At 44.3% G+C, this 16334-nt stretch overlaps 1 protein-coding gene across 2 annotated transcripts in view; it reads right to left on the bottom strand.

Moving 5' to 3' along the window:
- Window positions 1-16334, bottom strand: part of LOC110538651 (speckle-type POZ protein) — an 89709-nt gene that overhangs the window by 12899 nt on the left and 60476 nt on the right. For both annotated transcript variants that reach the window (XM_021625605.3, XM_090193852.1), the window contains one exon: window positions 2702-2879. In XM_021625605.3, coding sequence (XP_021481280.1) covers window positions 2702-2879 — 178 coding nt within the window. The remainder of the gene's footprint in view (window positions 1-2701; window positions 2880-16334) is intronic.

Raw genomic sequence — 16334 nt, 5'->3', positions numbered from 1 at the left:
TTGTGTATTCTACTATTCTAACTCGCAAAAGTTGAGACCACAACTACTATCTGTAGAAGTGCAAATATTTTTATTTTTATTTTTTATTTAACCTTTATTTAAACAGGTAAGCAAGTTGAGAACCAGTTCTCATTTACAATTGCGACCTGGCCAAGATAAAGCAAAGCAGTTCGACACATACATCGACACAGAGTTACACATGGAGTAAAACAAACATACAGTCAATAATACAGTATAAACAAGTCTATATACGATGTGAGCAAATGAGGTGAGATAAGGGAGGTAAAGGCAAAAAAAAGGCCATGGTGGCAATATAGCAAGTAAAACACTGGAATGGTAGATTTGCAGTGGAAGAATGTGCAAAGTAGAAATAAAAATAATGGGGTGCAAAGGAGCAAGATAAATAAATCAATAAAATACAGTAGGGAAAGAGGTAGTTGTTTGGGCTAAATTATAGGTGGGCTATGTACAGGTGTAGTAATGTGAGCTGCTCTGACAGTTGCTGCTTAAAGCTAGTGAGGGAGATATGAGTCTCCAGTTTCAGAGATTTTTGTAGTTCGTTCCAGTCATTGGCAGCAGAGAACTGGAAGGAGAGGCAGCCAAAGAAAGAATTGGTTTTGGGGGTGACCAGAGATATATACCTGCTGGAGCGCGTGCTACAGGTGGGTGATGCTATGGTGACCAGCGAGCTGAGATAAGGGGGGACTTTACCTAGCAGGGTCTTGTAGATTACATGAAGCCAGTGGGTTTGGCGACGAGTATGAAGCGAGGGCCAGCCAACGAGAGCGTACAGGTCCCAATGGTGGGTAGTATATGGGGCTTTGGTGACAAAACTGATTGCACTGTGATAGACTGCATCCAATTTGTTGAGTAGGGTATTGGAGGCTATTTTGTAAATGACATCGTCGAAGTCGAGGATTGGTTTGATGGTCAGTTTTACAAGGGTATGTTTGGCAGCATGAGTGAAGGATGCTGTGTTGCGAAATAGGGAGCCAATTCTAGATTTAACTTTGGATTGGAGATGTTGGATGTGGGTCTGGAAGGAGAGTTTACAGTCTAACCAGACACCTAGGTATTTGTAGTTGTCCACGTATTCTAAGTCAGAGCCGTCCAGAGTAGTGATGTTGGACAGGCGGGCAGGTGCAGGCAGCGATCGGTTGAAGAGCATGCATTTAGTTTTACTTGTATTTAAGAGCAATTGGAGGCGTAGAGGTGGATCAGAGACTCACCAGCAGCAAGAGCGACATCATTGATGTATACAGAGAAGAGAGTTGGTCCAAGAATTGAACCCTGTGGCACCCCCATAGAGACTGCCAGAGGTCCGGACAGCAGACCCTCCGATTTGACACACTGAACTCTATCAGAGAAGTAGTTGGTGAACCAGGCGAGGCAATCATTTGAGAAACCAAGGCTGTCGAGTCTGCTGATGAGGAGATTGACAGAGTCGAAAGCCTTGGCCAGATCAATAAATACGGCTGCACAGTAATGTTTCTTATCGATGGCGGTTAAGATATCGTTTAGGACCTTGAGCGTGGCTGAGGTGCACCCATGACCGGCACTGAAACCAGATTGCATAGCAGAGAAGGTATGGTGAGATTCGAAATGGTCAGTAATCTGTTTGTTGACTTGGCTTTCGAAGACCTTAGAAAGGCAGGGTAGGATAGATATAGGTCTGTAGCAGTTTGGGTCAAGAGTGTCCCCCCCTTTGAAGAGGGGGATGACAGTAGCTGCTTTCCAATCTTTGGGAATCTCAGACGACACGAAAGAGAGGTTGAACAGGCTAGTAATAGGGGTGACAACAATTTCGGCAGATCATTTTAGAAAGAAAGGGTCCAGATTGTCTAGCCCGGCTGATTTGTAGGGGTCCAGATTTTGCAGCTCTTTCAGAACATCAGCTGACTGGATTTGGGAGAAAGAGAAATGGGGAAGGCTTGGACGAGTTGCTGTGGGGGGTGCAGTGCTGTTGACCGGGGTATCAAACACCAGGCTGTAATGACGCCACAACACTTCGATGCAGTGCCTTAGACCGCTGCGCCACTCAGGAGGCCCTGCTGTTTAGTTATTAGAATTATACACTTTCTTTTTCGGCCTTATCGATAGCCAAGTGAATTTAGTCTTGCTTATTGACTATGTTTGGCATGACCACACTGCAATTTACAGTAGGCCTAGCCCCTATATCGGTGTGAATGCTATAGCCTATGTTTAATCGTGTAATTACATATTAAAGCAATGCAATTAAAACAATGTGGAATGCAAACATGTTGAAAATATTTAGCAAATATGGGGAAGGATATTTAACGAACTAGGCTATAACGGACTAATATTCGAATTGGAGTTGATGACAACGCTATACATAACAGACAGTAAATAAACAACTTTAAGCAACTACACATTTAGCCATAGAGCACGTTCCGATTGGTCAGTGTGGGGCCAAGCCTCGACACACCTACAATGTGTTTTATAAGTCCAGAACTTTCGCTCCACCGCCAGCTACTGTGGCCATTATTCTGGTTGTGAAAATTGCTAAAATATTTCTACTACTACCGACAGCGCTAAGACTTAACATTGCGTTAGGTTTGATACAATAGAGCCCATAGTCTGTGTTTCTGTCATTGATGTGTCAATATCTGTAAGAAGTGGGTCCGGTGTTCTGTGTGGTCAGTATGCACGTGCGTGGCGTGCGAGACAAAAGTAGTCTTACCTGCCAGGATGGCTTTGTGTGCCTGGAACTCCTGTCCCGCCACACACAGGGAGCAGTCAGTGAAGCGGGAGTGTTCCCAAAGCCCTCCCAGCTCATCGGCCAGCCTGCAGTCTGGCACCTTCACCATGTTCATAGTGTTCTGACCTGAGATGTTCACAGAGTCCTGCACCACACTCACCTACAGGGAGGGAGAGTTAGACGGAGAGACAGGAGAGGAGAGAGAAAAAGGAAAAAATAAGAAAAAAAACAGAAAGAAAGAAAAAGACAGAGGGAAGATCAGTCAGTCAGTCTACTCACACTGTATACATTACAGTAACCAGACAGACAGACAGACATCAGCGGTATTAGACCGTCTATCACCTTACACATTCTAATGGACAAATCAGACAACACACACATCAAATCATATACAGGAAGACCAGCCATTAACAGATGATCTCTGCCACACCAATCAATACATCAACCGTTAAATAAAGCTGCCATGCAAACACACACCTCCAACAATTAACGTGTGCTCTGCTCATTTACCACATCCACTCACAAACTAGACAGGGACTTGACTCAGTCTATTAATCATTAGGGTGTGTGTGTATATATTCTCCATGCTGGCTTAGCCACCTGTTCAAGACAACATCGAACATACTAATTTATCTCACTACAGGACAGTGTGCGCCCCACACACAGTCTTGTACAACTAACCTTGTTGGGACACAAAATGTAGTACCATTCAAGATCCTATTTTCCCTCCTAACCTTAACACTAATTCTAACCTAAACCCTAAACCCCCTAGAAATAGCATTTGACACTGTGGGGACTAACAAAATGTCCCCAGTTTGTGTTCGTTTACTGTTCTTGTGGGGACTTCTGGTCCCCACAAGTATAGTTAAACACGTCCACACAGACACTAGGTTATCAGCAACCTTTAATACCATAGAAGTAAAGAACCAAACATCGCCCAACAATTTCCAAGAAGAATCCAAACATTTTAAAGCAGAATTCCTAAGACACTGAAACGGTTCCCCAAAAAATATGTTCCTAGAAAAAGCTGTGTCATGGCTCCCAGTAAGGTGACCTTGCTACTGGGCTGTTCAGACAGGGAGGGACGGAGGCTGCCCCCCATGAAAAACACCCTCCCTGTCCCCCTCTCTGTCTGTTCCTCTCTCCGTTCCTCAGTCCGCCCGTCCCTCTGTCTGCCCATCTGACTCAGGCAGAGACGAAAGGGGAGAAAAACACACAATGAAAAAGTGTGTGGCAAGCAGGAAATTGAATGTCAAGGACCCTTGTTTGCTCCTGATGGAGGTGTAAGTGTTAGCCTGGAGGGGAGAGAAAGACAGGGCGGGTGGGTTAGACATGGAGAATAAAAGACTGGGAGAAAAAGGCAGGACAGGGTGACAGACAGAGAGAAATAATAGGAGGGTATAGGATCCCAAGGAGGAAATAGACTCTCATAAACACAAGCTCATTTCCTGTGATGACATTACAGGGACACAGTACAAAGGAAATGGTGATGTTGAGAGGAGAGCATTGTGACCATGAGTATTGTGTATCACTGTGTGTGTGGCACAGTCTGGTACCCACAGCTGGCTCCATAAATCACACTCCAGGGGGACTTTAGTATGAATGATGTACATCCATCTCCACACACACACACTCACTCAAGAGTACACCCACAAGGCACTCATAAGACACTGATTAGCAACTACAAGGACTGGGAGAGACAGACGTGTGGAGGAGAGATGAAGATGGAGATGAGAAGGAGAAAGAAGACAGTATAGGAGGCATATTAAAAGAGGTCAACTGGAGACTGAGTAAGAGGGAGGGAACAGGTAAGTCAACACAGACAGCACTGGGTCTGTTGAGATGCACTCTGTATGGCCGTGTCTCAAATAGCACCCTATTCCCTATATAGTGCTCAACTTTTGACTGTAGGGAATAGAGTGCCAATTGGGCCGAACTCATTATATATAGTGGTAAATACAGATGGGAGTGGTTCTGTTTTATGTGTGTCTGTTGGTATAAATAAGCATGGCGGTGCACTCAGCCGCTGTATAGCACGGCAAGCCGCGCTAGGCTAGCCACGCTAGGCTAATCACACTGGCTAACCTGGCCCATTATTCCATCAACTAACCAGGTGGAAACAACACTTTGCTGTAGCTCTGCAGCTAGCTCCTATTTACACACACTGACTAAACTACTCTCTGTCTTCACCACTCAGTCACGTTCTCCTGTCATCATCTTCATCACCAGCATGTTCAACAATCATCACCATCATCCTCGTCAGCAAGGCCGTATATTACTATCATTATGGTGGCGATGTTCATTAATGGCCTTAACCCCTGACCTGCTGGTTTCTCTATCAACTCACAGCAGCCCTCTTGATCTCTGCAGACCAGACAGTTGCGATGGAATCTCAGAGCCCAGAAGATTCATTCATTTCTGCGTCAGTCTCTTTTACTCCTCTACGTGTCTGTTAATAGATTTACAGTACGCCATGAGTGAAATGGTCCCCAAAAAATTTGCAAATCAAGTTCATTAAGTTATGGAACACTCTCTTTTCCCTCCACTGTGTCTTATGTTCAATATGAGACTCTTCTCTGATCAATCCAGAGCAGACTGGGTCACACGCACACACACCTTTCCTCAGCTCTGCCTTAATAGGTGTGTGATCTTTTAAACTTGTCGTCTGAACCCCCGAGCGCAGAACTCATCAGCAGCTTTTTATAATGCATGACTGGCCCTTCATCCGCTCTCTCTCCAGCTGCTCTCCAGTCAACCAGAGTAAACAGCACTGCTCAAGACACACAAACTATATTGAATGCAAACACGCTGTCTTTATAAACATACTTTCCTCAGAGGTATCAGCAAACCCCAAAATAAGGCCACACACATCTAAAAGCCCACGCTCACACATGCAGACATTAAACCAAATGACGTAAATCTAGGTGCTTAACTGGGGCAAAACATACCAGTCAACCCTGCTGGCAACCCATTAAAGCCTCATAGCGGATGAGACAAATTATTCCCATACTTTAGACGGTGAGTGACAGTTAACACTACTGATGAGCATTCCATTGAGTCCGTGGAGACACCATTCACACCAGGGTACTGGGTATTTCAGCAGACCAGCCTGCACCTGCACCCTTCCGCCACAGACGTTTTTGAGTGGATCGACACACAGATGGGGGCAGAGGCATATTTCATGCATGATTTGAAGTCAAGCTGGTGAACGACGCGCACGAGAGAGAGAGAGAGAGAGAGAGAGAGAGAGAGAGAGAGAGGACCGGAGCCACAGCAGCCAGTTTCCCATTGTTTCGGAGCCATGTGTTACTGTTGTCTCGCCAGCCTTGTTCTTCCACAGAGACAAACAACTGCCTGGGTGGCAGAGAGAAATGCAGACAGACCGACGCAGACACACGGATGCAGGAAAACAGGCAGGCCAGCCATTCAGGTCCCTTGAAACTAGTTGTGTTTTCTCTGCTGGAAGATCACAGAGACACTAAACTGATAGCTTTGAGACGGAGGCCCGATTTAACAGCGCTTGAAGGAAACGATCTGGAGGAGCACGGGAGAAAGACAGTTACTTGGTGCTTCATTTTTTATAAGAACTAAAGTTTTTGGGGATTGGGTTTAAAGATCTGTTGGTGTTGTTGCGTCAAGGTGTAACTTGTTCTCAACCTGAATGAGGAGGCCTCGAAACTAGGGTTTCTAAATACCCTCGTACGATACCGTTTTAAGCAAATTTGAATATTTGTACATTTCATATAAATACATGCAGTCAACTTGAGCACTAGGTAACAGACAAAGCAGATTACATTCATTATTTTGACTGTTACATTATTTTTCATTATGAAGCTTACCAGTATTTGTTTTCCAAAACAGCTGTCACGTGTGTTTGTTTATAAAGAAGCACAATGAGACCAGTCACTCCTTGCAGTGCAACTGAAGAGAGGTGATCAAGTTACACTTGTATGATATTCACTACTAATGTTTGCCAGCTATATATCTTATAACTATTAAGTTAATTATCTAAGATGGGACAAATTCTCTCCAGCTAGGTTTTGCTAAACGGCTAACATTAGCTTGAAAGATCAAGCTTCTTGTAACTTTTTACATTTAACTGGGCAAGTCAGTTAAGAACAAATTCTTACTTTCAATGATGGCCTAGGAACAGTGGGTTAACTGCCTTGTTCAGGGGCAGAAGGACAGATTTTTACCTTGTCAGCTCGGGGATTCAATCTTTCAACCTTTCGGTTACTGGTCCAACGCTCTAACCACTAGGCTACCTGCCGCCCCATGAGGATCAGATGAGGATCAACATGAAACAAAGGCACTTTTCTCCTCTCTCACCTTCTCTCCATCTATCACTATTCATCTGTCCGTCTCAGTTACTGGGTCTCTAACCCTCTTTCTTTCTCTCAAGTGTCATCTTGCTTTATTTCCCTCACTTATTCTCTCTGTCGCCTACGCCATTCTACCCTCGCTCTCTCCCTTCTCCAAACAAGGCTCGGGCGGTATATCGTATAGCGGTGTATTTGGAAAAAGCCACGGAATGGTTCTGCCAATATTCAAAAATATTTATTCAAACTCTTTCAATAAATGTTCATATTTGTAGCCACTTTTTAAGTTGTTACCCGCAGTCCACATGTGCAATACATTAGGAGATAAAGCTTTCTTCATTTCACCTGTCACATTTTAAATGATGAAGCTTATCGTAGTTCCCCAGAACAGTTGAGCCAGTCACGTGTTTGTTTATAAACAGCACAGCGGGAGAAAGCCATGTGGTGAATCCATAGCATTCTATATCTATCAGTGAGTCTCTGTTGTGCAGCGCAATGAGGTGATGTACTTACACTTATGTGCAATTCACTACTCAATGTTTTCCATCAGTTATCTTAGTATGGCTTTCTGCCAGAAGTCAAAGATCTCTGGATGAGTTATTCTTTCCCCTGTGCTTCCTACTAGTGTTCCCTCTTCTCCATGTACACATGGTTCTCTTCCTTCAGAAAAGCAAGCATCACAACTTTGTTAATTTGCACAATTTATCTTGTTCACTTTCGCTTGTCAATGTCCATACAGATCGAAAATGATAGCCGGTAGCTAGTCGCTATGCTTGTATAACTTTACGAGCTGGGTTTGCCAGTCTTTGCAAATAGTTTATCCGTTTTTGCCCGTTAGCATTTAGCTATGTGATTTCACTATTATAGTAGTTTGTGCTAATTTTGTTAGCATTCTGGTAATACAGGCCCGATGGGCTTTTCTTGTGTTTTTAGCACCCACTTGTGTGCTATGCCGGTTATACCGTAAATCCTGGTATATGAGAAGGGCGATATGACAATATGAAAATCTGGATACCACCCAAGCCTACTCCAAACCCTGTTACATCTCCTCTCAAACTATTTCCACCCTCTTACACCCATCTTCCATCCTTCCCATTCTTTCTCTGTCTATCCTCCCTAACCAAGTCTCTCACTTTGTGTCTCAGTCTCACTGAGCCTCTACACATCTACCTGTCTCAGTTTTGGGGAGGTGTGTGAGGTGAGGGAGGTGTGTAGGGAGGTAGATAGGGGTGAAGAGAGCAGCTGGAGCATCTGCAGCAGTCTCCTCTGACAGCAGCGTGGCATATGGCAGGGCCCTGTGAAGGATGGGCGCTGTCACCCAGCAAAGTGCTTACCCACAGACAGCCAGGAGAACGAGAGAGAGCGAGAGAGAAAGAGCAGGAGTAAGAGAAGGAAACAGCTGAACATCAGCACCCACCTCATTTATTTACACACTCCCTGGGAGGAGACGATGGAGATAAAAAGAGGAGAGAGAGGATACGGAGGAGAGAGAGAAAGATAGAAAGAAAGCTCTGTGGATACAAAGAGGCTGTAGGGTGGTTAGGATGAGACTAGAAGCACTATTGTATCATCACTGTTATGAAGTAAGAGTTATGCTGGGGTAGAATGAGAAAACCCTTCAGTGGTTCATTCACTCCCTGAGGTGACAGAGTGGGTTAAACAACCCCATCATGCCCACCAGCCGAGGCTCTCTGACACTGACACAACTGTCTGCCTAAAGGTGGACCACTGACTTACCAATTTAGGATGACTGAGTATCCGAAAGACACTTCTGTTCAACTTTCTGAATAGAGCTAGCCACACTTAACAGTAAGCAAAACCCCTTAGGCAGAGATACAGTACATTTTATGAGGAAGTTCTCCAACAAACGTATGTAAGGGGTGGAAAACTACGGTCCTTGAGAACTACTGGTGTGCAGGTTTTGCTTCATCCCAGCTGGTTTTGGAACAAAATCCTGCATACAATTAGTTCTCCAGGACCGGCGCTAGAGTTCCATATATTACACTGCTTTTAAACTAGATCCATACAGTGTATTTAAACTGTGACCTTGGTGAGTGAGGTTAGTATGAGCCCTGTCAGAGATGCGAGAGACAGAGAGACCAGCCATTTACCAGGGTGTCTCATTAGAAAAGTGAAGAAAGTAAAAACACTTCTCCTAAACTTCTATCCATCCAAATCTGCCCGTCAGCCCCTCTCCCTCCCTCCCTCCCTCCGTCTCCCTCTCGTTCATTCGTTCGTTCGCCCTCTCGTTCATTCGTTCGTTCGCCCTCTCGTTCATTCGTTCGTTCGCCCTCTCGTTCGCGAGAGAGAGAGAGAGAGAGAGAGAGAGAGAGAGCGAACACGAGAGAGTGAGAGAACGAGAGAGAGAGCAAACACGAGAGAGTGAGAGAACGAGAGAGAGAGCGAGCAGGAGAGAGAGAGAGAGAAACTATCCTTTCATTAAATACCTGCGAGCAGAGATGATGAGGAGAGGGAGAGATATAAAAAAGAGGGGAGGCGTAGAGCAAAGGAAGGGAGAGGAGGGAGCAGTGAGGAGGAAACAAGAGAAGGGAGAGGAGCAAAACCAGGAGACAGGGAAGGGATGAGGGGTGATATTGGGGGGGGGGGGGGGGGGGGCTAAATGCCCCAGAGCAATGGGCTCTGGGGCGTTCCCTCTCTCTCAGAAGCAGGACAGGACCATGTGGCCAAGACAAGGAGAGAGAGGGAAGGAAGGAAGGAGAGATGAGGTTTCAAGTTTTAATGTCAAATGCACTAGAACAGTGAAATTCCTTTCTTGCACACTCCAAACCCAAATATGCAGTAAGTAATAAATATCAATGAAGCACTAAAAATGACATAAGGTAGAACAAAAACACACAAGAAAAAAAAGAACATAAGTAAGCTATGCACAGGGTCAGTTTGAGTGCAGGGATGCTAGAGTGAGGTACGTACTATGCATTTACAAAGTATTCAGACCCCATAGACTATTTGCACATTGTTACCCATTATGACAAAGCAAAAATAAGTTCATAAATAAATATCACATTTACTTAAGTATTCAGATCCTTTACTCAGTACTTGGTTGTAGCACCTTTGACAGCGATTACAGCCTCGAGTCTTATTGGGTATGATGCTACAAGCTCGGCACACCTGTATTTGGAGCGTTCCTCCCTTTCTTCCCTGCAGATCATCTCAAGCTCTGCCAGGTTGGATGGGGTGCGCCGTTGCACAGCTATTTTCAGGTCTCTCCAGAGATGTTAGTTCAGGTTCAAGTCCGGGCTCTTGCTGGAACACTCAAGGACGTTCAGAGACTTGTCCCTAAGCCACTCCTGTGCAGTCTTTGCTGTGTGCTTAGGGTCGTTGTCCTGTTGGAAGGTGAACCTTCACCCCAGTCTGAGGTCCTGAGCGCTCTGGAGCAGGTTTTTTTAACAAGGATCTCTCTGTACTTTGCTCCGTTCAGCTTTCCCTCGATCCTGACTAGTCTCTCAAGCCCTGCTGCTGAAAACATCCCCACAGAATGATGCTGCCACCAGGGATGGTACCAGGTTTCCTCCAGACATAACTCTGGGCATTCAGGCCAAAGAGTTCAATCTTGGTTTCATCAGACAAGATAATCTTGTTTCTCATGGTCAGAGTCTTTACGTGACTTTTGGCAAACTCCAAGCAGCCTGTCATGTGCATTTTACTGAGGAGTGCACTCTGTCAAGCCCCTCTACCATAAAGGCCTGAGTGGTGGAGAGCTGCAGAGATGCTTGTCCTTCTGGAAGGTTCATCCATCTCCACAGAGGATGTCTGGAGCTCTGTCAGAGTGACCATTGGGTTCTTGGTCACCTCCCTAATCAAGGCCCTTCTCCTGATTGCTCAGTTTAGCCGGGCGGCCAGTTCCAGGAAGAGTCTTGGTGGTTCTAAACTTCTTCCATTTAAGAAAGATGGATGCCTCTGTTCTTGGGGACATTCAATGCTGCAGAAATGTTTCCCTTTCCCAGATCTGTGCCTCAATACAATCCTGTCTCTGAGTTTTACAGACAATTCCTTCGACCGCATGACTTGGTTTTTGCTCTGACATGCACTGTCTACTGTGGGACCTTAAATATGCAGTTGTGTGCCTTTCCAGATAGTGTCCAATCATTTGAATTTACCACAGTTGGACTCCAATCATGTTGTAGAACAGCAGCAAAGGACCTTGTGAAGATGCTTGAGGAAACCGGTACAGAAGTATCTATATCTACAGTAAAACGAGTCCTATATCGACATAACCTGAAAGTCCGCTCAGCAAGGAAGTAGCCCCTGCTCCAAAACCGCCATAAAAAACCCAGACTACGGTTTGTAACTGCACATGGGGACAAAGATCGTACTTTTTGGAGAAATATCTTTCTGGTCTGATGAAACAAAAATAGAACCGTTTGGCCATAATGACCATCGTTATATTTCGAAGAAAAGGGGGGAGGCGTGCAAGCCGAAGAACACTATCCCAACCGTGAAGCACGGGGGAGGCAGCATCATGTTGTGGGGGTGCTTTGCTGCAGGAGGGACTGGTGCACTTCACAAAATTGATGGCATCATGAGGGAGGAAAATTTGGTGGATATATTGAAGCAACATCCCAATACATCAGTCAGGAAGTTAAAGCTTGGACAATGACCCCAAGCATACTTCCAAAGTTGTGGCAAAATGGCTTAAGGACAACGAAGTCAAGGTATTGGAGTGGCAAGGAGGACTACACATCTGACTCAGTTACACCAGCTCTGTCAGGAGGAATGGGCCAGAATTCACCCAACTTATTGTGGGAAGCTTGTGGAAGGCTACCCGACACATTTGACCCAACAATTTAAAGGCAATGCTACCAAATACTAATTGAGTGTGTATAAACTTCTGACCCACTGGGAATGTGATGAAAGAAATAAAAGCTGAAATAAATCACTCTACCATTATTCTGTCATTTCACATTCTTAAAATAAAGTGGTGATCCTAAATGACCTAAGACAGGGAATTTTTACCAAGATTAAATGTAAGGAATTGTGAAAAACAGTTTAAATGTATTTGGCTAAGGTGTATGTAAACTTCCGACTTCAACTGTAAGGTGACTTGGCATCAGGATATACACAGAGTATAACCAACATTAGAAACCTCTTCCTAATTATTGAGTTGCAACCCGCCCCTTTCGCCCTCAGAACAGCCTAAATTCGTTGGGGCATGGACTCTACAAGGTGCTGAAAGCGTTCCACAGGGATTCTGGCCAATGTAGACCCAAATATTTGCCACAGTTGTGTCAAGTCGGCTGGATGTTCTTTGGGTGGTGGGCCATTCTTGATACACACAGGACACTGTTGAGCGTGAAAAACCCAGCCGCATTGCAGTTCTTGACACAAACCGGTGCGCCTGGCACCTACTACCATAACCTGTTCGTAGGCACTTAAACATGTTATATTGCCCATTCCCCCTCTGCATGGCACACACACACCCCATGTCTTAATTGTCTTAAGGTTTAAAAATCCTTCTTTAACCGGTCTCCTCCTCTTCATCTACACTGATTGAAGTGGATTTAACAAGTGACATCAACAAGGGATCATAGCTTTCACCTGGATTCACCTCGTCAGTCTCATGGAAAGAACAGGCGTCCTTAATGTTCTGTATACTCAGTGTATGATAATTTACACTGCTGCTACTCTGTTTATAATTGTATGTGAGTGTGTGTGCATGTATGTAGATTCAGTATAAATGTGTGTGTGTTGGAGTGTCAGTGTGCGTGAGTGTGTAGAGTCCTGTGAGCGTGCCATAGAGAAATAAATACAAGGGCCAACTCAGATATTCCCTAGAACCTATTTAGAAGTGTTATGGCTTGGGGATAGATGCTGTTCAGGACCCTGTTGTTGTCAGACTTGATGCACTGGTACCACTTGCTGTGTGGAGCTGAGAGAACAATCTATGGCTTGGGGGGCTGGAGTCTTTGATGATTGTCCGGGTCTTCCTTTCACACCGCCTGATATAGAGGTCCTGGATGGCAGGGAACTCGGCCCCAGTCGAGGGGGCTGTCCGCACCATCCTCTAGCACCATGCGACCGAGGGCGGTGTTGTTGCCGTACCAAGCAGTGATGCAGATAGTCAAGGTGCTCCCAATAGCGCAGCTGTAGACCTTTTTGAGAATTTGAGGGCCCATTGCCAAACCTTTTCAACTTCCTGAGGGGGAAGAGGCGCCGTCACGCCTTCTTCATGACTGTGCACGTGGACCATTTTAAGTCCTTAGAGATTAGAACACCCCTGTGGAGGCCCCATGTTGAGGGTCAGTTTGGTGGACGTGATGTTGCCTACCCTTCACCACCTGGGGTCGGCCCGTCAGGAAGTCCAGGATCCAGCTTCAGAGTGAGATGTTCAGTACCAGGGTCCTAAGCTTGGTGACGAGCTTGGAGGGGACGATGGTGTTGAACGCTGAGCAGTAGTCAATGAACAGCATTCTCACAAATGGAGAGAGAAAGAGTGGAGAGAGAGAGAGGAGAGAGAAAGAGAAAAATGAAAGAGAAAGAAAAAAAAAAGAAAGAGAATGAGAGAACGAGGAGACAGGTCTCCAATGGTAGTAAAGACTGCATCCCAGGGGGAACAAGGACCAGGAATATTGAAGTACTTTACAGTCTTACCTGCCCACGGGAAGACCTTGTGGTAGCTAGAGGTCAACCGATTATGATTTTTCAACGCCGATACCGATTATTGGAGGACCAAAAAAGCCGAAACCGATTAAATCGTCCGGTTTTTAAAAAATGTATTTGTAATAATGACAATTACAACAATACTGAATGAACACTTATTTTACCTTAACATAATACATCAATAAAATTAAATTTAGCCTCAAATAAATAATGAAACATGTTCAATTTGGTTTAAATAATGCAAAAACAAAGTGTTGGAGAAGAAAGTTCAATATGTGCCATGTAAAAAAGCTAACATTTGAGTTCCTTGCTCAGAACATGAGAACATATGGAAGTTGGTGGTTCCTTTTAACATGAGACGTCAATATTCCAAGGTAAGAGGTTTTAGGTTGTAGTTAATATAGTATTTATAGGACTATTTCTCTCTATACCATTTGTATTTAATTAACCTTTGACTATTGGATGTTCTTATAGGCACTTTAGTATTGCCAGTGTAACAGTATAGCTTCCGTCCCTCTCCTCGCCCCTACCTGGGCTCGAACCAGGAACACATCGACAACAGCTACACTCGAAGCAGCATTACCCATCGCTCCACAAAAGCCGCGGCCCTTGCAAAGCAAGGAGAACAACTACTCCAAGTCTCAGAGCGAGTGATGTTTGAAACACTATTAGCCCGCACCCCGCTAACTAGCTAGCCATTTCACATCGGTTACACCAGTCATTAGGCTTGAAGTCATAAACAGCGCTGTGCTTGCGAAGAGCTGCTGGCAAAATGCACGAAAGTGCTGTTTGAATGAATGCTTACGAGCCTGCTGCTGCCTACCATCGCTCAGTCAGACTGCTCTATCAAATCATAGACTTAATTATAACATAATAACACAGAAATATGAGCATTTGGTCATTGATATGGTCGAATCCGGAAACTATCATACCGTTTGGTATTTTATCTAACGGGTGGCATCCCTAAGTCTAAATATTCTTCTTACATTGCACAACCGTCAATGTTATGTCATAATTACGTAAAATTCTGGCAAATTAGTTCGCAATGAGCCAGGCTGCACAAACTGTTGCATATACCTCGACTCTGCGTGCAATTAACGCAAGAGAAATGACACAATTTCACCTGGTTAATATTGCTTGCTAACCTGGATTTCTTTCAGCTAAATACGCAGGTTTAAAAATATATACTTCTGTGTATTGATTTTAAGAAAGGCATTGGTGTTTATGGTTAGGCACAGTCGTCCAACGATTGTGCTTTTTTCGCAAATGCGCTTTTGTTAAATCATCCCCCTGCGTTGCATCGATTATATGCAACGCAGGACACGCTAGATAAACAAGTAATATCATCAACCATGTGTAGTTATAACTGAACCAATTATCTCTTGGCTCCACAATGTCTGTGTGCCAGTCACTGTGTCTCCGTGAGCTTGTCCAGAATGGGAGTGTCTAAAATGACAATTGATGTATATGTACTATGTTATACCAAGAACGAGAAGTAGAACCTCGTTTTAGGAGAGCAAACTGAACAATAATTTATAGCTAATGCTGTCTGGCTATGGAATACTCCTCTCTCAAGTAAAGTCTTCCTTTGTAATGTTCCTAAGATCTGTTATTCGTCATGTGAGTTGAGATAGTATCATTTATAGCCAAGACACATCTAAGAACTGTTTTGTAAGGACTCTCAGGGTTGTGATGGAGCTCATATAATTAAAGATGGACTTTATGATAACTCTGACTTGTGTGTGGTTTGCTCTCATGATTTGGTAAATACAGGAAATTTCCACTACAAGCGGTGGACTAGTTAACTGTAAGATTGCAAGATTGGGTCCCCCGAGCAGACAAGGTGAAAATCTGTCGTTCTGCCCCTGAACAAGGCCCATCGTTCCTAGGCCTTAATTGAAAATAAGAATGTGTTCTTAACTGACTTTCCTAGTTAAATAAAGGTTTAAAAAATAAATACATTTAAAAAGGCAAAATAGGCATTCAAAAATACTGATTGTTATGAAAACTTGAAATAGGCACTAATTAATCGGTCAACCTCTACTCACTACAGTAACTCACACTAGGGCTGGGTGATATGGCAAAAAAACATGGGCATTAAATATGGAGTTGGTCTTCCCCTTTGCTACTATAACTGCCTCCACTCTTCTGGGAAGGCTTTCCACTAGATGTTGGAACATCGCTACAGGGATTTTCTTCCGTTCAGCCACAAGAGAATTAGTGAGATTGGGCACCAATGTTGGGCGATTAGGCCTGGCTCGCAGTCGGCATTCCAATTCATCCCAATGGTGTTCGTTGAGGTTGAGGTCTGGTTGTAAGAAACTCAAACTCAGTGTATTTATAGAACGCTTGTGGATTTATATTAACCTCTTGGATATAGGGGGCACTATTTTAATTTTTGGATGAAAACGTTCCCGTTTTAAACAAGATATTTTGTCATGAAAAGATGCTCGACTATGCATATAATTGACAACTTTGGAAAGAAAACACTCTGACGTTTCCAAAACTGCAAAGATATTGTCTGTGAGTGCCACAGAACTGATGTTACAGGCGAAACCCAGATAAAAATCCAATCAGGAAGTGCCACATTTTTTTAAACCGCCTCATGCCAATGACTCCTCATATGGCTGTGAATGAGCTACGAATGAGCTTACATTTTCCACGCATTCCCCAGGGTG

This window comes from Oncorhynchus mykiss, chromosome 12 (genome assembly GCF_057628025.1).
Source record: "Oncorhynchus mykiss isolate SJ-2025 chromosome 12, ASM5762802v1, whole genome shotgun sequence".
In the NCBI taxonomy this organism is placed as follows: domain Eukaryota; kingdom Metazoa; phylum Chordata; class Actinopteri; order Salmoniformes; family Salmonidae; genus Oncorhynchus; species Oncorhynchus mykiss.
The sequence above is the reverse complement of the archived record's forward strand: the minus strand, read 5'-3'. Positions and strand labels throughout refer to the sequence as shown.